General features: G+C 33.7%; 1 protein-coding gene across 1 annotated transcript; it reads left to right on the top strand.

The window, feature by feature from the left end:
• The first annotated feature begins 2,258 nt into the window (after window positions 1-2,258).
• On the top strand, window positions 2,259-26,275 carry LOC146537614 (uncharacterized). The gene is made up of 4 exons (XM_085188794.1): window positions 2,259-2,592; window positions 21,034-21,437; window positions 21,556-21,789; window positions 22,067-26,275. Exons 2-4 carry the CDS (start codon window positions 21,042-21,044, stop codon window positions 22,367-22,369), a joined length of 933 nt encoding a protein of 310 aa, XP_085044920.1. The 5' UTR covers window positions 2,259-2,592; window positions 21,034-21,041; the 3' UTR covers window positions 22,370-26,275.
• Window positions 26,276-26,646: the final 371 nt, after the last annotated feature.

Genomic DNA, 26,646 nt, shown 5'->3' with positions numbered 1-26,646 from the left:
TGTTGCTTGTTGAAAAAAATATTCTTTATTCATTTATTTTTTAATGTAAGAATTAATTAATTATTTTGACATTGTTACGGTGTTTAATTTTCATTATTTAGAAATATTTCATATGATAAAGTAAATTTGGTATACTCGTATAATAATTAAAATCAGTAAATATATTTTTTAAGTGTGGTATTATTCTTCGGATATCGGAGAAAAAAAAATATAATAATTATGGATTATAACATTAATGATTACAGCTCTAGATTATTTATTTATTGCTATTAGAATAATAGGTAAAATAATTATTATTTAATAACTTAGTTATTTCTTGTTAAACAAAAATAGAAAATAAAATTAAACACTTAATACCTATTACTACATTTATAAAGCAATTGGCAAGATAACTTTTTAGTTCCGGGAACAGAGTTTATGTTCACATCTTTACTAAAACAAGGCAAGACCAGTATGGCCATACTTTCTTAGAGTGCGTTGCGACCCGTTCAACCAGCTGCTCTTAGTTACGTTGTAGAAAACAAGGTGAATGAATTATGCTACAGATACAATACATGGGGTATTGTGAATTTGTTTTGATTTAATAAAACAAATTTATAGGCCTGGTAAAACATTCGAAGAAAATATTTGAACTCAAATTATTTTCAATTTATGAAAACTCTGAAAAAAGGGGACAGACCGAAGTACTTAAGATGAGGTTTTCTCTCGTTACCAGGCTTAATAAAGGAGATGTGTGGCATAGAAAAAAAGGAAATCTTTTTTCCAAAAGTCTTAATGCATTTACATTTTTAAAACAAAACGAGTTATCTCCCAGCGGCGAGCGTAACAAATCGATCGATGGCCCTACCGAAGAGTTCAACGCGTGGCCTTTGGATGTACTCGTACAAGTATTTGTTTAGATACCCATGTATGCACGCGATTTGACAATTTCGACCTTTAAACACCATTTGGAAATCAATGGAATATGCAAGATTTGTAGTAAGATTATTCCTAAATTATCTGTTAGCTTTAGCTAGAATTACTTAATGTTTTAGATTTGTCCAAAAATACATGTTAAATAAGATCGTTACAAGAACTATGAAATAAAAGCTTCTATGAAATATAAAAAAAGCTGAATAAATATACACAAGGGATTTAAGTCTACCTTATTTGGAAAGCGTGTGTTTCTTTAAAGCTTATCGTAGTCAACTCGTTCTTAAGCCACAGATGTCATTATCTATAACTGTATTTATTTTTTATTGGTACAACTTGACAACACCCAATTCTACCTTCCTGCAGGTATTATGGTTTTTTTTATGAGTGTTGCTTAGTTTTTAATTCTTAGTTCATATTATTCTTTATATATGATTAAATATAAATTTAAAATAAATTGTAAAATACGTATTATACAATTGCCATTGCGGTTAGTTTAGCAGAAGCTGCTAAAGTCCTCTCTCATTGCAAATTGATCTTCTTTTAATGATATTATATTTCTGATAGCTTTCGAAAGCCGTAAATATCGCTTTAGAAATGTTTTTTTACCGATTCACCTTATTAATAATATACATCTTGTAATATAAACGTGAGGTTATGAATGCTTAACTAAAGTACCGTAATATCTCTATAATAGATTCAAAACCGGTCTAGGACACAATGTGACTCGGCTGCATAGGAAAAACCCTCACTTGCGAATGACGCAATTAAATTTCAATAGAAAAGATGAAATTAAATGAATGATAATATACAGTAGTGAATGGAACTGAAGTGAGCTATGACTAGAAACTCAACTAAAGGCGATGTGTAAGAGCAGCAGCCTTTCTCGAGCTAATAGCGTAAAGCGATCACAAAATAGCAGCTTAGATGATGAAACGTGTGGACTGTGGAGCACACGGAACACGGCATCGGCGCACAGAGCCAAGATTCGGTGGCAACGCGCAGGAATTCATTTAGCTCCGATAAGTGTCCGGTTTCAGTCTGGCACGACGAGCGCTGCTTGCATTTACTATTTATTCATGTATCGGGCGCGCGCAGGTTGTATGTGCGGTGGGGCGCGGGCGGCGGGGCGGGGCGGGGGGCGGCGCAGCCCCGGGGGGCATACTTACTACGTGATTAATCCGCGCCCCCGCCCCGCGCCGCCGGCCGCGCGGACCCTCCCCGCCCCGCCCCACCCGGCCCCGCGTGGGCCTCACGGCCGGGCGCGCCGTACTCGCGCCGGGTTTCCTCGTCCCCGCGCCTCACGGCCACTCACTAGCACTACGCACGGGCCCGCCGCCGTGTACCGCGTAGTGCCGCCGCCGCCGCCCGCCGCCAGTCGCGCTGCGACCCGCGCCACAGTCGCACCTCGCCCGCGCCGCCTCCGCGCTCTTGTCATATCATTCATGATAATCTCCGCCCGTTGATTTTCCTGCCGAGTGACCGCAGTGAGACGGCCGCGATATCGCGAGTGCTGAATGTTGTTTGGACGTCACAGTCGTGTACTTTTCCACCGGAATACGTGAGAGCCCACGGAACGAGTTCGAGGACTGCGCCCGCGGATGCTGTCTCCGACCGAGTGTCGTGACCCGCGGCCTGAGATGCTGCGCCCGTGACCGTCTCGCGACAGTGCCACGAAACGTAAGGATCACGCTACATTATCCCACCGCCTTCCTATTTGCATGGCACATAGCGAGTGGATTTTATTTTCGTCTAGCGAGCGATGTGTGCGTGAGCCGCCGCGCCGATGCGCGTGTGTGCACCGCCGCGTGTGTGCGTCCGCCGCGCGCCGAGACGGCTGTCGGCGGTGTCGGGTCGGCACTCGGCACTCAGCACACAGCACTCGGCTACTCCCTGCTGGCTGCTGGCACGTTTTATTTAGGTTGTTTCTGAGTGTGTCCACCTTACTACATACCGCGCCGCTGTCTGCTTGAATCGTACGGTCTTCTACGAGTACTAAATGAAAAAGCTCATCTCCTATATTACCGCCTTCTAAAAATGAATAAAGGTTAATGTTCGCTTAATATTCCTTGTCCCTGATATTTATTGGTTATCCTCCACTTAATATATAATTAATTATACTAAGGCAGATAGGATATATTGTTTATTGTGACTCAACCTTGCTCGATGGTCGATGACTTTACCTTAACCTAATAGATAGAGCTACTTGCGTTCCTTTAGAAAACCTGTTTACATAACAACACACGCGTAAACGATTACATTTTCTCTAAATTCGTGTTTTCTAGTATTATGTTTGTGTAAAAATAACCTTTTGGTGCTTGAAAATGTTGTGTATTTAGTGTAAACCTGTACTAATATGAACTCTATATTTAATTTCACAATTACGATTTAAGTGTAAGTTTAAACAGAATATAATATGTATTTACCGATTAATATAATATACTTAATGTTAACAGATAGCTAATTAGTCAATAACTATATTCAATATTTATTTAAAATTAGATCAAGAAGGAAAAGTACAAGCAGTCGGTAGTACTAAACAACGATAAACTTTGACCTGACTCGCATGAGTAAAGAGAAAGACGTTCGCGTACGTATGTATGTATAAAGTATTATAATAATTATAAAGAATGATTATTACGTACATGTTATTATTTAAAATAATAATTAATATATTAAATAAAATATATAATAACGTACATGATGACTCTACTTCTCCAATAATATTATTATTTAACATTTTAAAAAACAAATATGTCTATAATAAATCCATAGTAGTATTAACACATGTGTTTGCTTCTGGGTTAATGATTTACATAGATTAGTATTTTTTAATAGACTATTTTATATTAAAAAGTCAGCCAATATGTGAATTAATAAGAAAGTATCATTTCATTACAATCGATGCGAAATACCGCGGCTAGTGGACGTCGTGTTCCATGTTATATAATTATTTTATATTATAGTATTGTTCTTATTCATAGTGACCTTCGATAAAGGAAATGGTTTATGTAATTGTTTGCCCACAAAGTAAAACATTAATGTGTTAATTGAGTCTACAGTATTATCTTATTACGATACGAGTACTTCAATAATGTCATGTATTTTCAACTACAAGTATTAGTCGAGTAGTTTACAGAGAAAAAGTTGATATTTTAATGACATATTATTTAATAAAAACTAAACTTTACATACCAATATATGATTTAGTAAGGTACTAAATCAGTATTTAAATAAAAGTATAATAAATAGTTTTTTCTAAGTAAAGGTTCGTTTTGTTTAACTTAATTTAAAACTTGCAAAAGAAACTTTCATTTGTCAATATACCTAAATAAATGTTTAAGGTTTATAAAACAAAAATAACAATCGTTGCCTAACAATAATTAGTATCGGTATAGATGAAGGTTAAGCCATTCTAAAATAATACATTTTACAACTTTAATCGTCATGCGATAATTTCTTTTTAGGGTTCCGTAGCAAAATAGTGGAACCCTTATAATTTCGCCATGTCCCTCCGTTTGTCACAGTCATTTTACTCGGAAACTATGGGTACCAACTACCGTGTGGTTGAAATTCGGAAAACAAGTGTATTTATGAACCGCTACAAATTGATATAGTATTTGAAAAACAAATTTATTAGGGCAAATAAAATCATTAAGGCAATTTTTTAATCAATTGATTATAAAAACTAATTTTTTTGCATATGTTGCAGTTACTGTACTGTACTGTAAGTGCCCCTACATATACATAGGCTAACAATCATTCAGTATTGATCCCAGCTCATATTTACAGTTGCTTAGATAATTATATACATGTATCACTAATTGCTATCAATGTTATGTTATCCAATAGTGCCTATGTAAGCTGAATCATTAGCCTCGTAAACATAGAGTGTAAACCGACTTGTTCAATGATACTAATTTGTAAAACTTAATGGTTGTTTCAAGTAACCATTTACATTTTACCGAATAATACAATTAAGAAAATATATCTTAGCTAAAACATTGTAAGCCGATGATTGAGGAAAAACAGTTCGCGTGCTAATATTTACATACTTGAAATAAAACATGTCTCATGACCATGTTGTAAATTGTGTGACGTCATCATTAGTGCGAAAACCTCGCCTAAACACTATCACTGATCAACAAATAACACTAACTAATGGTCCCATATCAATTATTCAAGTAGTATAGTGCATGATACCTAATTAAATAAACGGCCAGTCAGATAACAGGCGGTGGTTGCGAAGAAAACAAAGAGTTATCGCCGTTAGTGTCACCGAGTGCACACAAACACTACCGCACACATGTGGCCTCTCTTTTCAACTTTAATAAGGAGCTACCGCTACCGCCTACAAAGGTGATATCTTCTCTATCAACGGTATTAACCTCTATAGCTCGAATACCTGTACTTTTATACACAAGTGTAATTTTACGTGAATGAATGTCGTTTTATGATGTGTGCGTTAGTTCAATTTTCTTATCTGTTTAGTGTATTTATGTTGTTTTTAGTAGCGTGGCTTATTTAGTTTCTTATTATTTGATGAAAAAACATTCCTAACCAAATAAATGATGATTTACTTACTAAAAATGTAATGAATAAGCAAAGACAAATGTAGATTAAAAATTGTTTTAATATAACAATATATAGCAATGAAAACGTGTGCTATTACAAAAATCCCAAACGATTACAGTCAAGATATATTTAAACGATTTAATAAATAAAAAATATAATATAATTTAAAAGTTACAAAATAAATAAATAAATAATAACATTGTGAACAAATTTTGTTTAATATAATTTAAATTAGCTATCTAATAAACTTGAACATCGAAATATAGATAGTAAATACATAAATCATATTAAATTTATAATAAGAAAAGATAGATAGTAAATAATATCAGATTTACATTATGAAAACATTTCACAAACATATTTTATAAAATTAATTAAAATTATCCACTGTGAACTCCAAAACAAAAGAAGTGGAAGATGATCGCGGCCATGCAAGCCCCGTATTGAAAAACATAATATTCTCACGACTAAAAGAACGGTATCTTATTTCAATGTGTCAACATTGAAAGTGGCGATACCGCTGTTTTCTGTTACAGTATATTTTGCACGTTATCGTTTTTACTGACTCCATATCTAAAAATGAAAAGAACAGAGTTGCCAGCTTAATTTAATTTTGAAATATTATTTAATCTTTGTTTATATTTATTTTAAATTATTATAGTAAATCTTCAGATAACTATTTAGGTACTGTTGTATAATGAAATTACTAATTTAAATTTTAATTGTAGCTGACGATTTCAATAGATTTTTTAATTTGTTTTTTTTAAATTTAAACTTGGCTGTAGAGCAAATTATTATAACTTTTTTTCTCCATATATAATAATAAATATAAGCCTTGTCTTACAAGCTTATGTTTTATTAATAAAAAAATACTGTAGCTTTTTTATGAAAAAAATAATTATAATGTAATATAGAATGTTAGTCTCATAAAAATTTTATATTATGATTTAACCTAAGATAGGAAATCTTAGGTATTTGTATCTTCAAACTTCATTCCGAATAATATTTCTGCGAAACGAACAATAGTTCCACGGCAGGGCAATTTGCATTTAAATAATATTCCTCACAACACATTGTTGTTGTAAACAATGAATTAAATGTTCTGTGTTTATCAACTTGGCCCTTACACACTGTCAGACTTGTTTGTGTGCCTTACCTTTTGTATTGGAAATATGTAAACAATTATAATATGTATGTATGTAACCTTTATACTGTTATATGTAGAGCAAACATAATATTCTCTTATAACAATATCAAAATATCTTAGGCTATTAGAGGCCGTCGTGGCGCAGCGGCACAAGGGTGTGACTAACGCGACGGTTGTGGGTTCGATCCCCACTCGAATTTTTCCATTTCTTCGCTCTGGTGTCTGGTTCTGCCACCCAATACGCAATGCCTCCAGAATTTGGCAGAAAGTGGGCAACGGAGTGACTTAGCACTAAGTTCTCTCTGCCTACCCTGCCGCGTGCCGGATACAGCGTGAAGCTGTTTTTTTTTTAAATATTTAGGTATTTATAAGGGTACTTAAAGTACCTAAAATAAATCGTATAATATTGTTTTATATTGTTAAGTTTTGATATTTTATAAGTATACAAGCAAATTCGATTTTAATTATTCTATTATATTGACCAAATCCGATAAACTTCAATATAAAAGAAGCAAAACAACAGTAAATTCAAAAAACTTTCAATCATCGCCAATTCGAATGCATCGATCACGAGAAGGAATTACTAAGATTAGGTAACCAGTTACATTCACGAGTCTAATCAATGGGCCGCCTGGTTGCGTCACCACTTTCCCGGCCAGTAGTAGTTTGCGAAATATACAACTTATGCAAGCTGGTGGTGATGGTGATACGTGAATTCATTGGTCAATAAACATAGATAGGTCTTAGTTCTGATAGCTTTAAACATACGTTTCTGTTTACTTTCCTGGGTTTGATATTTACGAGTAGAGCTCTTAACTAGAAGAACAGGTGTTAAATCTCCATATTTTTTAATTATTTCTTACTTTAGTCTTTGTTAATGATTTTATGAAAAACCAGTAGAGCTGCTTAAACCAGTCGGTCTAACCTTGATTTAGTTACTGTAGTTTCCAAATATATATTTTTTTACTTCGATGTTTTGTTACAATTTTTTTACTTCCTTCTTCCATTTGGAATTATAATTTGTAAGTTGATAGACATTTGAGTGACATTTTCCTTCTGGGTTTAACACATGAGAGAAAAATACAAGAATATTTAAGAGCTGTGAATAAATATTTAATATGTTTAGATTATACCAGTTCATGGTTAATGTTTCCATTATCACGCTTTGCAAGAGTGAAATATTTGATATATTTGTAACAAAAAACACTTTTTCTTTTAAGAAAATATATTTATATTGATATATTAAGTAACCAATGCATGAAATAGTGATATATATAGGTATATTATAAACCATCAAAAGAATACTGTAATTACATAATTCATAGTGGTATATCGTTCCTCCTTCTGTTTGGCAACACCCTAATTGGCTTCGCTTTCAGTAGGTACAGGCCGAATATATTACCTAAGTCTAGGCTTTTAGGTGAAATCGATATCACGAAACTTGTGCAAAAACGCTGGTAATATTTTATTCATTTATCGTACTTAGTTACTTACAACAACTTGAATAAATGGCAATGTACAGGATATTTTAATGAAATAAATAATTACAGAATGATCAGGTACTCCAATATTATATTGTCATTAATCTTTTTTATTGTCATTTCCAAAAGTAATATAATATTAGTTAGTAGTAAAGAAACGAATTACATTCGTAGGTACACCTATAAATATAATAAAACTGTAAGAGGGGGTAGTGGGGGGAGCATTTTTTTACATAAAAATTATGAAGGTTTGATGTGGAACTCAAGCAACCCAGTTTGAAAGATAACCTTAGGGAAAATTGTTTAGCTTTATAAGTGAATAGTTAAGCTATTATAAGTAACACAGGTACCAAAGGGAACTAGGAAAGAATGATTTATGTGGCCGCTCTTTATTAAAAATCAGTACCTAAGCTTTTAAAATAATAACTTTGAAAGATTACGTGGCATTGCTTAATGCTTACATAATTTTTCAGGTCTATTTTTTTGGAAACCATTTTTATTAAATGGGCAGCAGCATGACAAGAATGGAATGAATGAATAAGGAGTTAAATAAAATTTTGATAGTCGACTCTGTAGGAATATAAACAATAAGCGTTGAAATTGCAAATAAATTTTATTCTAATTAGTAACCTAATATTGCCGTTTAAAGAGCCTTCAAAATCAACTGAATTTATTGATAAATTCAAAGGTTAACAAAAGATAACAAAGTATAGATAATAAATGTACATAATAAATACATAATATAATATACATATCATAATGTATGTACATACATTTATGATAACACGTTTGTAGAAAATTATTTAGAGCATTGTTTATGCAAGATTATACTCGTGAGATTAAAACATTGTTAAAACATTGAATTACCAATCCATTTTATTATATTATTATATATACTATATGGAATGTGTATTAGATATCTATATTAATGCAATAAACACCCCTAAAGCGTACATAGTGATGGACAGGAACAGAAATATAACTAGTGATGTGCATTTAGCAATACGGTTTTCAATATTTATAAATATAGTTAATAAAATCGATTTACCAATCAGTTTGTTGTTCATCGTTCACGGCTAGTTAGCGATGTGGCGATAGGCGCGGCCTTGCGGGTGCACGTGTAGCTGACGTCACGCACGCACCGCGTTCAAGTTCAATGCTGCATATTAATTCCATACTTTACTATGAAAAGCACAATTTTACCAATGTTGCCTTACATAATACTTTATGTAAAAGTTAGCTATTAAACTATTTTTCTTTAGTGCTAGCTAAAAAGCATGAATTTACACCGAAAAAAAAATGTTTATAAATTAGAACCGTTGTTGGTTCAACCATTTCCCGTACATCATACATGTGAACGATGGTTTGGAAAACAAGGTCTTGCGTCTTCCCGGCTCATTGACGAACACTTCCTCGAAACACGCGTGCGCAAGTGTCAACACGTTGCAATGTAAACCTTTCATTGTTCTTGTCTATTTTCAGATATTACTCGCTAGCCTTGGTGTGTGGTTATTTATATATCGTCTTTACAAAATATATCAAATATAATATATAATTTCGATTACTATTTTGATATTGTGCAATGTACGTTGAATATAATATGTAATATGAGCTTAGCTTTTTTAAATAAATGTATAATTTTTGGGAGTAGTCTTAAAATGATGAGGCTTTTATAAATATTTTTGTTTCGGGCTGGAGCGAGATATTTGTTGTGAAACTTAAGATATCTAGGTCGTCAACGACTAAATACGTGCCTGATAACCGCCGAGCGAAGTTTATCATATAATATTACATTATTACAATATGACTTATCCAATAAAAACGAAAAAGATATAAAATAGAGTTGTATAAGTGCTATCTTGTAATAACACTGCAAAAATGTCAAAGGTTGCAACAAAAAATTATCAATGTATTGTATGGAAATTGAAATTACATGGACTGAGGTGTCAATAATAAATTACTAAAGTTTTTATCTCCAAATATTCCATGACGTATTTATAATACCTGCCTACAAATGCCAATCTTATCCACGAAATTTTCTAAGATTTTGATGGATAGCTTACACTTGACAGTGTATAGAGATATAGAAAGCGACTTTTTAATTTTTTCACATATTTTTATAAATAATATTATAAATACAATATTGTATAGGTAATGGTTATAATTATTATAAAATAGGTTAACTTATATTTAAGCTTGTATGTGATATGAAAACATGAAACTTAAATTTAGTTCGAGTGATAAAATTTGTGACGTTTGTTCAAGGCGTTTTTACAAATGCCAATTGCAGCTTATCTCGTCGTATGTTCATATCTTATTAGTGATAGCTGAACACTCAAGAACATAAGTGACGTCAAAATTTGAAAATTACTAATAATTACACAAATTTATAGCTATTATACTACTAATATTATTATTATTATAGTAATTTTCATATTTTTTAACGATATATCATCGCACTATACCTACGCTTGGAATTAAATTTAATAGGTAATATGTAGAGTATATTGTCATTCACACCTTACATACTTTTAGGAACTTTCTCCACTGATCCACTCCATTCTTTTATAATTTGATTTATTTTTTCATAAAAATAATAAATAATAAAAAAAAATATATTTTAAAATAATAAAAAAAATATTTTTTTTATACAGATACAATATATCATTTCGGTATCTATTCTAAAATTAAACATTTCTTAAATAAATGCAAACAAAAACGAACAAAATACTTATTATTCTGCTATTTTTCCTTCTTTTTACTACTTTTCTTACAATAACAATCTACGTATAAATAGTTTTATTTTGGAGACAGCTGCGATAAGTGACCCGTTACATCATTAGCACAATCAGTATCGCTCTCCTATCCGTGTTTGTTTTGGTAACAGTCATATGACTTCGATATTATTTACCGAAACAAGGAATATAAAAGAATATGAAGACAACAAATGAAATAACAAATTTATAATTTCTCCAACGTATTCAGTTTTAAATACTGGTTTATTATAGCCTTTCCTTTGAAGCGTACGGTAATTTCGATCGTACAGAATGACAATGATGGAAACGAATAAGGAGTAGGGGTTTGAGCTCCTTAGCATACAATCGATGGTAAATCCTGCAGGTGGCTTAGTCACGCGGCCGTTCAGATCACTGCTTAATATTCTACGTAAGGCAGATACGCTTACGCATGTAACCACCTCTAATAGAATCACAATAGAGAAACAATAACTGTTCACACGAGGTCAGCATTCATGTGTTTGCAAATACTAATACTACAAAATAGGGCATGCAATGCTGTTTGTGAAAACTATAAAGTTTTAGTGCCTAATACATTAATTAATATATGGTTTATAGTGGCTAAGTGTTGCCATTAAATATGTATGTTTTTGAACTAGAAATTTTCCTTTCATATTTTAAGAGTTTAATAGTATTAGTACCTACTTATATTACATTACGTAGGTTTAAATATTCCACTGCATTCTTGCAACTTTCTGAATTAAAATAACATAAATGGCAACATTCAACAAGAAATACATTTTACGTTACAAAAATGTGAAAATTTCATTCAAATATGCTTATCCCGTTTATTTTAGTTATGTATTGGTATTTACATTAATATATGTATATTTAATTTATTAGACACCAACATAATTTTGTAAGAACATCCAGAGGGATAAATAATGGCGGCCACGTCACCGTCAGCTATCTTTGTAAAGGTTATATTGATATAATTTTAGATAAAATTTCCACGTACCAGTAGGCAGTAAATAACGAGTTAATACATGCAAGCTATTTTTGGTGGCTCGTACCTTCATAATTCCACTTAGGGCGCTGGAGTTATAAGCCTGCGAAGCGAGTATAATTGTTACGGTTCATTTGTTTTATTTTAATAGACCAGAGGATCAATGGAAAATTATCAGCAATACATAGTTTAATTATAGATATATTTAAATAGACTTTTTATATGACACGCATTTACGAGAAATATTAATGATATCGGAATCGAACCCACAACCGTGGGGTTACAGCCAGACCCTTGTACCTCTGGCCCACGATGGCCTCTATATATATTCATATCTGCATTCCGTAAATAGAGAATGCATCAGTCTGTGACCCAATTGGTGAACCAAAATACTAACTGGCGTAATGGAACTGCTGATATTAAAAACCCGACCCGATTTCTATGTAAAAGCACAGGCACTAGGCAGCCTATACATATACCTATCTAATATAAAGAAACTCAAAAATAGCAAACTTTAACATTTGAATGTTGGTATACTCGTATGTAGGTGTCTAATGATCGAGCCGCCATATTATATTTTTAACGAAACAAACAACTTTGTTTTTTTGTATTTACTTTATTTTCGTAAGAATATATTATTGGAAGATTCCTATTACAACGTGAATCAGTTATAGATATTTTAAATGGATGAGATTCTGATACGGATGTGGAAATTCCTCATAAATATGTCGTTACAGTCTCACAATAACGTTTTTTAAAATTCATTAAATGAATATTTTTTGTACAGTAATGAGTAATGTGAATGACTATATAATTTTGTAGGCTTGTTTTATCGCATGTGCCTAGCAACAAATTGTGTGTATCTGAACGCTTGAAGGTTTGTATGTCATCTATACACACCAGTGAAATTTTATAAGATTTTGCATAATTAAATACATATTGCTTTTAGAAGTTGTATACTACATATACTGTATATACCTGGCAACCTGGAAACCCGGTGTTAACCTCCGTCTCTATTAAGTTTCCCACTTTCCACATAATTAAGACATTGCGCGTTAGGTGGCGGTACTCCTCGCCAAACTTTGCTACGTTACTTGAACGAGGAAATTAATATTTTGATATTATTCTCGCAAGTGGTAATCGTATCCACTACCAACACGTTCACAGTCACTCGCTTGTGCCATACGCCACGACGGCCTTTGATCTCGTTATGCATTATGTTAAATAAATCTTATTTAACATCCCAAAGATTATAGGGTGATACAAAATTGTCTATAATAATTATTTTAATTTCTCGTCGGAACCAATCAACGCTAAATTTCTAACCAAAAGAAGTTCCAGATAGAAACTAGCAAATAACAAGTATAGCTCTTAATATTCTGGTATTATTTGCACGAGCATCTGTTTTTTGTTTAAGTTAATTTATGTTTGTTTTTTCGTTTTCTGTCTTAGTTAATTAATATCAATTATGGTGTAATAAAGTATTAAAATAAATAAATAATTAATAAGACAATTGCTACGTACATTGACCGGTTAGCAAATCGTACAAAGCTGCAGCGTCATTACTAACTAATGCGGTTGCAATTAACTAGATTCGACATCAAATTACCTAATAACCTAACACAGGTGAATGAACTCCCTAATAAATGGTAATGTTGAACTAACTCGATTTAATTATTGTCGGTTGGTCATTCTTTGAATCTATATTAAGTGGGGGACGGAGTGATTTAACACTAGGTTCCCTCTGCCTACTGGGATACTGTTGATTTGTTTATATATTAAGTATAATATTTGTCAGTACTTTCAACTACTTTCATCTTGTTTACGCTATAAGGTGTCAAAATAGAAAATTATCATATCTATTAGTCTAGTTAGAGTGCATTTCCTAAATGATTTGTCGGCTTCGACGGCGCCTATTAGTATTAAATACTGCAGATATTTCACACATAGAACTGTGATGCGCGTGGGCGCCGTCCGCGACTCGTAATGGTGGCAACTGGCATGTAAATACACTCATGTCGATGTGTGGCCGAGACGTGTGCTGAGCGTAGGCGGGGTTGTTTGCCTCGACTGCTGTTGCGTGATCCACTCAATAAAACTGTTGTTAGTTCACGAATGAGCCGTTTAAGCACAATAAGCTTTTGTACCTCACCAAGTATCCATATTAGTTGAATAATCGCATATACCTACTGGTACATCACTAATGGTGCTAAGTTCTTCTTTTAAAACAATTTTTTAATCGTAATTTTGGTTGTTTTCAATTACTTATTATTTTACTTGTGCAATTAAAGCGTCAAAACAGTTTTTACTGCAAACGAGTAAGTCGGGGTACGTTGGCAACTGGGGTTTACGTAATTGGCGTCGCGTGACTTGGACGCCGTTCATTCAGCCGCTCTGTCCAATCTAGACTCTACATTGACGTGTAAATGTAGATATATCTATGTTTTATGTGCATTTAACACTAAATAAATTTGTTTTTTTTTGTTTTATGTATAGCAATAATGTTTCATATAATATTTTAGTTGTTTGTCATATAGTATCACAATTTTATTCATTCAGCAATACGGTCTTTGGTTTTTCTATTCTTGTCACGCTTTGTGGATATGAGCGACGATACTACGTACCTATGCTCGTTATTCTGACTGTTATTCAAATATAATTTCCAGCAGATTAGGTAGAGGGAACCTAGAGTTAAAGTTCTGCATCTACTCCATTTCCCCTTTCCACCAATTTCTAGAGTTGTTGCGTGTTGAGTAGCGGTACTCAACGCCGCGCTTAGTCTCGACACCACAGCGAAAAAATTAAAATCTCGATGGGGAACCGAAATCTTAACCTATTAGGTTTCACACAGACTACAGGTCAACCCTGGCCTATTTCATGGGTTATTCATATACAACTGTTACAATATCATTATTTTATTTCATATTGTATTCATTATTTCTGGTATTTAAGTAGTTTATACAGATTAAATATATTTTCTTATAACAATAGCATATCCGTTTAGCTACAAGCAGGAGCATATACCTATACACTACACATACAAGCGTAAACCAGTTCAATTAGCCGCGCTCCGCGTCATAATAAAGCCATTATAACATTCTAGGAAATTTTATTGTCCTAATGATGACCGTCAAAATAGTTTCATTAAATAATTATAGGCAGTCTAGTACATTTTAGTGCACCTAATTCAATTTATATTTAAGAACTAGCAAATGCCATGAAGACACAGAGGTCTTTGTGGATTTTCAAACGTCACGATAAGAGCTGATATGAACTTTTGGTAAAGGTTAGGGGTTGCGGTTAATTCTCATTAAGAACGAATATTTACTTTAATTTCAGGTGTCCAACTGACTAAGCTGTTTTATTATCCGTATTGTTTGTAACTTTGCTGTCATTGTGTGTGAATTTAACGACAGAAACAAGCTTTAACGTAGTTGTTGCGATTTACATATACCTACCCTACAAATGCTATAAATGTAAGGATGGATGTTTGTTTGACTTTCATGCAAAAACAACTCAACCTATTTAGATGAAACTTTGCAGTAATATAGCTAATATACATTAGAAGAACACAGCCTATTAAAGTAAATATTTTGTAAAATTTAGCTATAATATAACAAAAAGAATAGGCGGGCGAAGCCGTTTTGGGTTGCTAAATCGCTTTAAAATACATGTAAAAAAAATGCATATTTTTTTCGTATAAAATTGACACGAAATTAAAAGTATGATAGATTACAATACAAATGTTATTTTAACATTCGCGACAGCTGGACGTAACAGGTGCGGCGCGTATCTACTCTACTAACAGAGCGTAACTGCTATTTGATAAACAAACACCAACATATCTGCACGCGCCTTCGTCTGCGGACGGTGCCAATATTCATAAATAGGGTTAAGAGTTTGCCAGAATCGGTTCGTCCCGTTCGTCTTCTGTCGGCTAGACTTAAATTATAACGTCACAAAGCATCGTTAAAGAAAAGTTCAGAAATGCTTATTTAATTTACTATCTTCCATTATTTGTGTTTTGACTAATTTTATATCAGGTAGATATTGTTGGAAGTGTAAAGACGAGACTGCGTAAAAAAATGTCGCTATAATTCAATATTTGAATATTAAATCCAAGAAAATTAACTGCTTCACTCTGTATCCGACTTACAGAAGGGTAGGCAGAGGGAACATAATGTTAAGACACTCGATTCATTCTCCATTTTCCGCCGAATGAATACCTAGCGAAAATTATGTTATATCTAAAAATAAACATATTAGAAATATTTATTGTATAGTTCTAGTTCTAGTTTTAATGGTTTCTTTATTATTTCTCTATTAATTCTCGATGGGGTCCACGACTGATTAATTCAAACAGTACAAAAACTATAGATAGCTCCAAATCTTAAACAAAAAATTGTTAATATACAATAATAATACTTTTAATATATTTTAACAGAAATATTCCATTTTCGTGCTTAGTATTTACATAATTATTCCGGCAAACATGAAACTGCACGTTTATTACAATAGCAATGATTCAGAATGAGGCAATTTTTGCAATAAAATAGATAAGCAGAACTCATTAGAGACACATAATGTGACGAGGAAAATAAAATTATATTATTATTTAAACTAATAATGCATTTAAATAGAAGATATTATTATTAATATCAGAAAACAAGTTCATTGCTAGGAAGTGTAAAATGTAACATATCTAATGCCTATATAATATAAATAGATAGGTGCATATGAGTATGCTTACAGTCGTATATATCATATTTGAGTAATAAATATTGGGACTATATCATTCTAAGATCGTCGCGAAAACGCGAGGGTTGTGGATTCAATTACCATTCGGTGAAAATAAATATTTAATATCTTCATTTCCTCGCGAGGCAAAGCGCAGCACTAAGTTCCTCCACTCATCACGCAATGCCTCCAGAATTCACCTGAAAATGTGGAATAGAAGTGTCTTAATGGATAAGGAGTTTCTTAACATTAGGTTCCCTCTGCCTAATTTGCTACGTGCGGGATAAAGAGTTGACTTTAAAAAAATTTACATCTATAATAGATAGGTAGGATATTATTATACTATTAACAATTATTAGTAAAAATATTAACAAACATAACGTTGCCATCAGAGTATAACTATACACCATTTAAAAATGCATAAAAATGATATAGTGAAAAGTAAGCAACTAAGCATGTGACAAGGAAATCGCAGTCTAGCTGAACGAGGGGATGGGGGTTAGCGCACCTCCCTCCCCACGCACCCCTGGGGGTAAGACGTGAATGGAGGCAGCAAGGTCACGGACGTCGGAAGTGGGTTACGGGCGTGGGGCGCTATCGACCGCACCTAGCATTTACATTGTTATTATTTACTGGCGGCCGAAGTTAAAAGTTTTTATGGTTTTGCTGAAAGTATTAGTTAAAATAAATTATTTTTTAATACAAACTATATGTTTACTATGAAATAAGATATTTTATGATGTATTATTGTATTTAAAAAACCAGGTACTATTCAAATATTTAAAAAAATATAAGTGTAGATAATATCACTTAATTCATTTTACAGAATGTTGCACGTAAATAACTTACCTATAATTTATTAAATTTTAAAACCACTTCTATTAAACTAAATATGACTTAGCTATTTAATTATAATACAATTTTACTAATTTTCCTATACAATTGCGGTACTTGTACAAACACCTTATTCTTAGTGTATATAAGAAGAAATAATAATCATTTTTAAAAAACATATACCTACGTAGTAGTACCTCTATAAAATATAAATATTTGGCTCGCGTCGAGACTATACTTTTAATTTACTAGCGTTCCATCTAAAACATGTTACAACATGTTTATAGTGTCTCGAAACGTTAGAGTCACATACATATAAATAGTATAGATAGGAATACATAAATAGCTTGGCTTAGGCCATTCATAGCCAGTTTTTCCACGCGGGCGGCGAACTCGCGGCCTTGCGCCTACGCTGCCACAGGCGAGACGTTGCGCCGGATGTAGAGCTGACAAAATTAGAACGAATCTAAATTATTTTTCTAAACAATATAGTAAAAATTATATTTTTCTTTGAGTCTGTTGAATGTGAAAATTAATTTATATTTAATCGTACATAGATCAAAATATTTAGAGACGGCAAGCAATATTTACATGTAATACATTGAAGATGGAACTATATAGATTTGGTGTCGAATCTACGTTATGCAATCTATATTGTACTGTAAGTTGGAACGTGTGTTCTATATTTTTCAAGATTTTTTAAATCGATTACCCATTTAAATGTTCAGTATTATAGTTTTTAGAAAACGTATAAAACTTTGAAACGTAGCGTGATTTGAACCTGCATTCTAAATGTGAACGTATGGCTTAGTGGTCAGGTGAACGGTCTCCAAAAGGTGCAGATTCAAATTCCACTTCGTTTAAATACGTAAAAATGTTTTCTATTATGTTTATTCAAATAAAAAGTTTATAAATACAATTAAATTTGTTCTAAGATCGGATCACAAAAGCTTATGAGATATTATCGAACGGTTTTTAATAACCCTGCGAAATGGATTACTGAAATAGACTCGGAGGTTATACAGTGGGGCGGAACGAACATGTGGTTAAAACTAGCTAATTGGCTTGAATTTTTAACAAGTTAGTCACGAGCGACGTCTTTGTGACTCAGTTAGTTCTATTTCTCGAACGAAAGATCACGAGATATTTCCTTGTTGTGGCATTAAAATTTTATTGTTTATGTAACTTCATAAATATATACTTACTTTGTATTATTCATATTTTACACACATACTTATATTTACACCTACTCGCATTCTTAGATATTATGTATATATAATAAAGGCAGATAAAAAAATAAAAAATAAAAACGAGCTTCACGCTGTATCTCGCACACAGCAGGGTAAGCAGAGGGAACGTAGTGTTATGACACTCCGTTCCCCACTTTCTGCCGAATTCTGGAGGGATTGCATGTTGAGTGGTAGAGAGGTAACGCCGCGCTTTGATAAGGCAGATCATTTTAAATTAATACAGGTATTAAAAACTTTTTAATAAAGCTTCTAGTATTATTTATTCGAACAGTTCTTTTGAAAGCAAATATGTGAGAAAATAAATATGTAGTTAAGAAATATATAGTAAAAGATATAAGCAAAACTGAAATTCATCACTCGTGTTTATATGAAACCGATAATAATCGGCTAAAAAATCTAACCTTGACTTGTCAAAAAATTCCACTCGTTTGGAGTAAATTTTGGAACTAAATATATATTAAATCATGCATTTATCTTTGAAATATAATCATTATCAAGTTATTTTTAACTATCGATACTACGTACGCTCGTTTGATAAAATAAAAAAAGAAATATTGTCACGTCATCCTATATTTTTAAAAAGCCAAATACAATTTGATTGATTAGTACTTGACATGCTCTACTTCAAGATTATTGACTATTGTTATCGACAATTATTTTCTAAAAATATCTTTCGCGTGGCAATGACGACAAATATTTTTTTCTGTTAAGCACAAGGTCACTCCTCCTCTTAGCAACTACATAGAATTGATTATTTGTATTTTTTTTAAGAAAGAGGGAACTTTGTTTTAAGACACTCGTTGAATACTGAAGGCTTTGCGCAGGGACGGCAACGTTGCACTTTGCCTCAATACCGAAGCGAAGAAATGAAAATATTAAATATTCAATTTTAAAAGGAAATTAAATATTTGATTTTCTCGAGTGGGAATCGAACCCACAACCTGTCGTGTTTACCCCTGCGCAACGATTGACCACTACTCTATCGTTTTAATATAATACATACTAATTAAGTTAACTACAATTTAATTATTTACGCTGTCATCTTATTTCATCTCATCATGTATTTTATTAAAGCAGCCAATATTTAAATCATACTCGTAATATAATAGCAAAATTAAATGTAGTAGTAAAGACAGCTATTAATGTTAATTACGTAGTACGTACGTACGTACGTTTTCTTATTGTCAGTGAGAAATTGCAAAAACTAGTGACTAATGTCAGATTAATATTATTCATAAGCCAATTTAGAGAACATTTAAGATTTTTTTACTTATGGGAAAGTTTTTAACGAGATTTACAATATATTAAAGATTCTTAGATGAAAGAATGGTCTTTGTGATTATTAAACTTATAAACGTGAGGCCAGTGTACGACTGTCGAAAAAATTAAATATTTATTAAAATTTATATTTTAATTTCGAAAATCGAATCGAAAATCGGCGGAATGTGGGGATCGGAGTGTCTTAACTCTAGGTTCCCTCTGCCTACATTGCTGTGTGCCGGATACAGTATGAAGCTTTTTTTTATCATTCTACTTGAATCGTACTAAACAGCAGTCGGTATATAAATTATATATATTCATAAACTTGCCTGTATGCCATATATTATATGTACTAATATTTAGGTAGGTATATATTATATGTACACATGTATATAAATCCTTTGCGTAGGAAATGCAAGCTAACATGTAGTGTTTGCGCAGGTGCGCAGTGTATTCTTTATTCTTTAAATTATCGCCCCGGGCACTGACGAGACGCGCATAGGAATGCTGACGATCAGCAGTTCTAACAAGTTTTAAAGAAAACAATCACAACACGAAGAGTTCCTGCTGTCACTTAGCATGTGTAAAAGACTTTTTAAACATTATTAATTCTTTTTTTTAATTCTTGTAACTGCACTGCACATGTTAGCCTAGGTACTTAATATAAATTGACATAGTCATAGTTTGGCAATGTGCGAGCACTTTTGTGTTTTAGTTTACGATATATTTATCACATAATAACCGACTACAACAAAAGGCGTTTGTTATTTCACGTCACGTACTCATTCTCGAATACTAAGTTATGTTATGCACACGAATTAAATCTATTTATAATGTTGACGTCGTCCGTTCCACATTCTTATCTCATCACCAAACGCGGCTCAAGCAAGGATCTCACGCAGATGTAGTTTTATACAAAGAAAACAATTTACCATGGATTAATATTGTTTGCACTGCAGCTTTCTTCTTAATCTGCATATGATTTTATACGAAAAACAAATAGATTGGTCATGATAGGCGTATTAAAGTAAACTATGTATATTTTTTATATTAATGATGCCAGAAGTAGAAATAAATAAGTATATTATATTTCCAGCTCGTCCAATGATCTCGGCGAGCCTCCCCGGCGAGGCGCTGGTCCAGCTGAGGCAGCTGCAGCTGAGCCACCTCTACCCCCCTCCCAGCATGACGCCCGAGTTCCTGGCGCCGCCGCCGCGGCCCTACCCGCGGTACGCACCGCGCCGCCCGCGCGACCCCATGCAGGCGCCGCCCGCGCCCGCGCCTTTCGCACCCGTGCCTGCCGCCTACGCGCCCTTCCTGCAGCACCCGTCGTCCTATGCGCCCTACCTATACCGGCCGCGCGCGCCGCCGCCGCCCGCCTACCACCCGTTACGCGCGCGGCCCTCGTCCGGCTTCGTGCCTCCCGCGCCGGCGCCCCACGAGCCGCACGAGCCGCCCGCGTCGGCGCCGCAGCCGCAGCCGCAAGCGCCAGCTAGGGAGGTATGTTTGTATGATGAAGTAAATATTATATAAATACAGTATTAAGGAATAATTCACCTACTTATTACCTTTTATATTCTTATACAATATCATTTCATATAGAACTCGATAATTTCAGGAACCTCCGACGTCACCCGAGCGCGGCGCGCCCGCGCCCCACTTCTGCCGAGGCGCCCTCATACGCCTCGAAGACGGTACACTCCGACGTGTGGAGGAAATGCGCACTGAGGACTTCGTGATGAGCTCCGAGCGCACCGGCGACCTCGCGCTCACGCAGTGCACACTGCTGCGCCTCGACGAGCGAGGGGACCGCCTTTCGCTCACACTTGCATATGACAGAAACCGCTCACAGGTAAACAACACATTACTTATCAAACATCGTATTGTTCAATTGTACCCAATAAAGTAATAATAATTACTGAACAATCCCTTTAGTATTTTCTTGAACATTCACATTGGCAGTGCTGAATGAACTACTGCCACGCTTAAAACTATCGATTAATTGAATAGAATAATTTAAAATTAATACATGTTAAAAATTAAAGGAAATCAAATATGCTATACATGACTTCACTTGAAATAAGTACACAAAATGCTTAAATATAATGTTTGTAAAATAATATTTTCAGGTGGAGCTGGAATCGACAGTAGACCATCCGTTTTTCGTGTACGGCCGAGGCTGGGCGTCATGTAAGCCGGACCGTACCCTGTTGCGGTACGGACTACGAGTACAAAGACTGCAAGTGGGGGACCTCTGTGTGTCGCTAGTCGCGCGCAAGCACTCCGCGCCCGCCTCCGCGCTGGGGACCGCCCTCGCGACGGCGCCGCCTCAGACGCATCCCGAGAACCTTAGCGTGAAAGAGGACGCCCGTAAGAGGCGCTGGTCAGCCTCAGATGTTATAGAGGACGGTCCCCCCGTCAAAAAACGTTGAAGGAACCAGCCGTTCGCCGTCGCTACGAGAATATAAGATGTTCAATTTGTTAACCAACACATTGTAGGGTCTTGACGAGTTTAACCTTCACATAAATCCGATAGTGTGGCTCGCGACTGGTATCGCTAAAGTTTGTGCCACGAATTTTCACCAAAGTAACTTTATCCCCCAGTGAAACTAAGTCATATACCTATTTGAAATGTTATCGGTAATGTGAAATTTCTACAGCGATCGGCAATACACAATCGTACGCTTAATATTCTATTCGGAAACTAGGTGCTTTTTTCTGTCGGGTGCTTCTATATGCGTTTGTGTACAATATTGTAAATATGTAACTTAGGTCAGACAAACTTACACTACGATTAATGTAACTCTCAAAACTTGTTACGGATTTCTCCTAACGTAACTGGAAATATCCTGAACATGAACCCTCAATTGTTATACTTTTTCATCTTTATATGTACTTTTAATGTGTTTGTTAATCATACCTCTACAACGAAGATATAAATTATTTCAGACTATTGCCAGTTACTATGTAAGCATTTGTAATCGCTAAGATTAACTACAAAGCTATACAATATTTAAAAAGCTCTCGATTCTGCTCAATAGGTGCTAATAGTTCTGCTACAAGACACCTACGTCCTACATTTTATAGTAGTGTGGTGATCTTTTTAGTTTCTCATAATGTTTATAAAACAACTTTTAGAACCAAAGTCAAAAAAATATATTTTAAAAAAGTAAAATAGCTAAACACTATATTAACAGTCTCCAGCCATTTTTTAGTTCTTCTTGAAAAAAAAATCAATAACATGAGCACAAAAGCACGTTGACTGCCACATATTTTTATGTAGGTTAGAAATTGTGATAACTGATAACTAATGAGATTGTTACATCAACGACTGCGTAGAGAACGAGGCGCAGTGGACGATCGGTGATTTAAAGAGCAATGTGCTTCTTGACTGATTCTAATTTCGTCTGTTTTCATAATTATAAATCGACAAGAATTTTATGAATTTTGAAGGTACGCGCGGACAGAGCGCGTATTTATTAATGCTCTCAAGTCTAAGATCGATCTTAAGTTGTCGTGTTCATTCATAGCTACGTTATTTATGAATAAAAACGGCATCTCAAGATCTCAGACTTGAGAGCGGCTTATAAATACATGGCATAATGTGAAGAATTTTGAGTATTACGCAGGCGAGTTTGACTCGTGCCTGTCTTTATAACACTCGTAAACTTCTTGTCGGGCTATATATAGTTTCAAGCAGTCATGAGTTGCGTTGTTCCCATGGTTGTGACTGCAGACATATCCATATGAATCGTTGCCCGTTTCCTCTCGCTAGAGATAAAGCGAACCTTCGTTTTTGTATTTAAAAATTAAATTTTAACCTAACCTAACTAAAATTAGTTATTAGAAATTTCGGCGACTGTACATTCTCTGCTGGACTAAATCTTCTGACAAATAATTTAATGTTTAAATAAAGTTATTGATAACAATCATATAATGTATAAAGAAATAATATTTCTAATGGTCATGGTTTTTAGACGCCATCTCTATTGATTTTAACGTCCATGTGTGATACACAGAACTTTTCTATGAGAAGATTGTATACATAATAAACACACTGTCTGTGATATTTTGTAGTTATTGGTCAAAATAGGTATGAAGTATTGCTTGATTAAAAACATATATGTCTTAGAATAATAAGTGCGTTGTCGGTAAGAAATGTATAGTTATTATATACCTACTCGGAAATCCTACGCAGATAAAATGAAACTTAAACAAAACAAGTATGTAGAATCTGTGATTAATATACATATACAGTTACTTAACGTAACGACAGAAGCATGGCCATATCATTAACAAATTGTTTTTATATATACCTAGTGAACTTAGTAAACTTTTATTATTAGTTTCACTGATTACGTTTATATTGAGCGACATAAGAGAATTCACTTCTACCTACTTTAAAATATATTACAGAATTAATAGAAAAAAATGTCTGGTTATTATAATTATTGTTTTGCACATGCCATTCACCAATAGATAGTTTAACTGAGGACAGTGACGTCGCAGTTCGTCGGTCACTTGCGGTCGATACTTCCTCTTAAATGATCGTTAACGCCAGTATACAAATAATTAAGCAATGAAAGTCAGATATTGTCAAAGTTTCATCGTACCACAAACTGCTTTGCGCTTATTACTTGTATGTTAAATATATTAACCGACCTTGTAGAGTATAAAGTGCGTCGTCGGCGACGAACGGTGTTGTAAAAAAAATGTAATAATTTGTTGTGTAATGTAATTCTAGGTTATATCGTCTTTATTATTATTTGTAATTGTAATGAAAGATCTCATTTTATTAATCGGTATTTTCTAACAAGGCGCTTTCATTAGATCATGACTAAGCCTACCTCACAAACTTTAAGACTCGGTGGAGGCGGTGACGTCACTCGCAAGTCTAAGCAAGATCTCAATTTGATGAAAATAAACTTTTAAAAAGACTGGGACGCTTTACTGAATGTTGTGGGATAATAGTTTCTTCGAGGATATTACTTAAATTATGAAGATAGGAGCATTTATTTAGTAAAGGGCGCGCGACGCCTTGGTTTCGACAGGATGGACAATCGTTTAGTACAAAATTTGTTACAAAAAGTATTATTTCCCAAAATCCAAATTCAAAAGTATTAATTTTCTTACGACGGGTGCTAAGAGATGAAAGTTGTCGGAGCACAATCGCGAATGGTACAAAACTTTGTTTGTGAAGTTATTATCTTTGCGAATAGTAATTGGCACAATCGATGTTCTTCCGCGCCTTTAATATGCTAACTGCTAAGTGCGTCAATTATTATTTTTAGAGCTAAATTTGTGTGATTCCCTGCGGTTAAAGTTGCGTGGGTACCCATTATTTAAGTCATTCCTTTGCACTTATTTATGGATGATAGTGATTTTGTTACTTTCTATTAGATACATATTTATAAAATTGGATCCAAATTATATCAAACATACCGCTTAATAAACAGTAACATATATACATTTTATTGCAGTTTCAAATTACTCTTTACTTTTTATAATTGATTAACTGTAGAATAATATGACATAATACATAATGCTTAGCGTTTATGGGCTCCATAAGCCTGTCTTGATTTCTAAACCGAAATTTCGTTACTTCAAAACATTTACTTAATAAATTTTAATATTGATTAAGTAAATCCGCTCTGTTATATTTACAGTAGTAAAACTTTATCAACGTTTAATGCAGGTCCATATTACGCTATCATTTACCGATCTTTTATATCTCAAAATTATTTAAGTGTTTTTAAGGGTGCGTGATGTGTCTGTGTACGATAATTAGGATTTTAAATTAGTTTCATCATTAAATGTTAAATATTTAATATAAACATTTTAAAGTTGCCAATAATGAACACGGCCAGTAATGGTTACATAATTTTAAACTAGCAACACTGACACAAATGATTGTGCCATCCTTTACAGTGTTATCGATATTAGATTATCGTTGTTTTTGGTAAGATTCCGACCAAAGAGGTGAAGCCTCAATATATAATATTTGATATTATTCCATCTTACCATAAATAATTTTGTGATAACATATTGAAAACAGATTATATATATAAAATAAAATTAAAATGTTTAATCGAGATAATGACCAATTCTAACTGTTTTCAATATGTAATGTGTCATTTAAATAATAGATAAATAAATATAAATTGTTATATAATTATATGACAGATATGGCAAATATTATATATATGATGTATATTTTATTGTATAGCGAAATGAATACTATTGCAAATTAATGTAAATGAAAAATGTTATGAGATATGTTAAAACTAAGTTAACTGTTTGTAAAAAGAAAGAGAGAATATGTATAATTGAATATTTGCTACAAGTTGGTTTTATTTCACCTTTCGTTATGACCTACTGAGTGTTGAAATTAGTAATTATAATAACAGCAGGCAGAGGGAATATAGTGTAAAGACACTCCCGTCTTCATTTTATTTCTTGAGCGGAATTCAACGCCTCACTTTGTCGTCTTATAAAAGCGAGGAAATGGAAATCATTTCAGAGTGGGGTTTAACTGACAACCGCCGCGTTTACAATCAGATTTCTGAGATGTAACATTGTAACTAATTTCTACCTGCCTGGTAGGCGGTCGAGCCGGCGGCCGGCCGTACTAGGCGGGTGTGATTCCCGCTACGTACAACTTTGTATATGTTATCTAAATAAGTATAATTCAAAGAATTTTATAAGAGTA

The sequence above is a fragment of the Heliconius melpomene genome, chromosome 7 (genome assembly GCF_056956725.1).
Source record: "Heliconius melpomene rosina isolate 202511_hmr_F chromosome 7, ASM5695672v1, whole genome shotgun sequence".
Taxonomy (NCBI): domain Eukaryota; kingdom Metazoa; phylum Arthropoda; class Insecta; order Lepidoptera; family Nymphalidae; genus Heliconius; species Heliconius melpomene.
This window is presented reverse-complemented; position numbering and strand designations above follow the sequence as displayed.

Excerpts from the sequence above, each read along its gene's own strand:
- LOC146537614 (XM_085188794.1), top strand. The coding sequence starts at position 21,042 with ATGATCTCGGCGAGCCTCCCCGGCGAGGCGCTGGTCCAGCTGAGGCAG. Across the intron at positions 21,438-21,555 it reads CGCAAGCGCCAGCTAGGGAG|GAACCTCCGACGTCACCCGA; the intron begins GTATGTTTGTAT and ends CGATAATTTCAG. Across the intron at positions 21,790-22,066 it reads ATGACAGAAACCGCTCACAG|GTGGAGCTGGAATCGACAGT; the intron begins GTAAACAACACA and ends TAATATTTTCAG.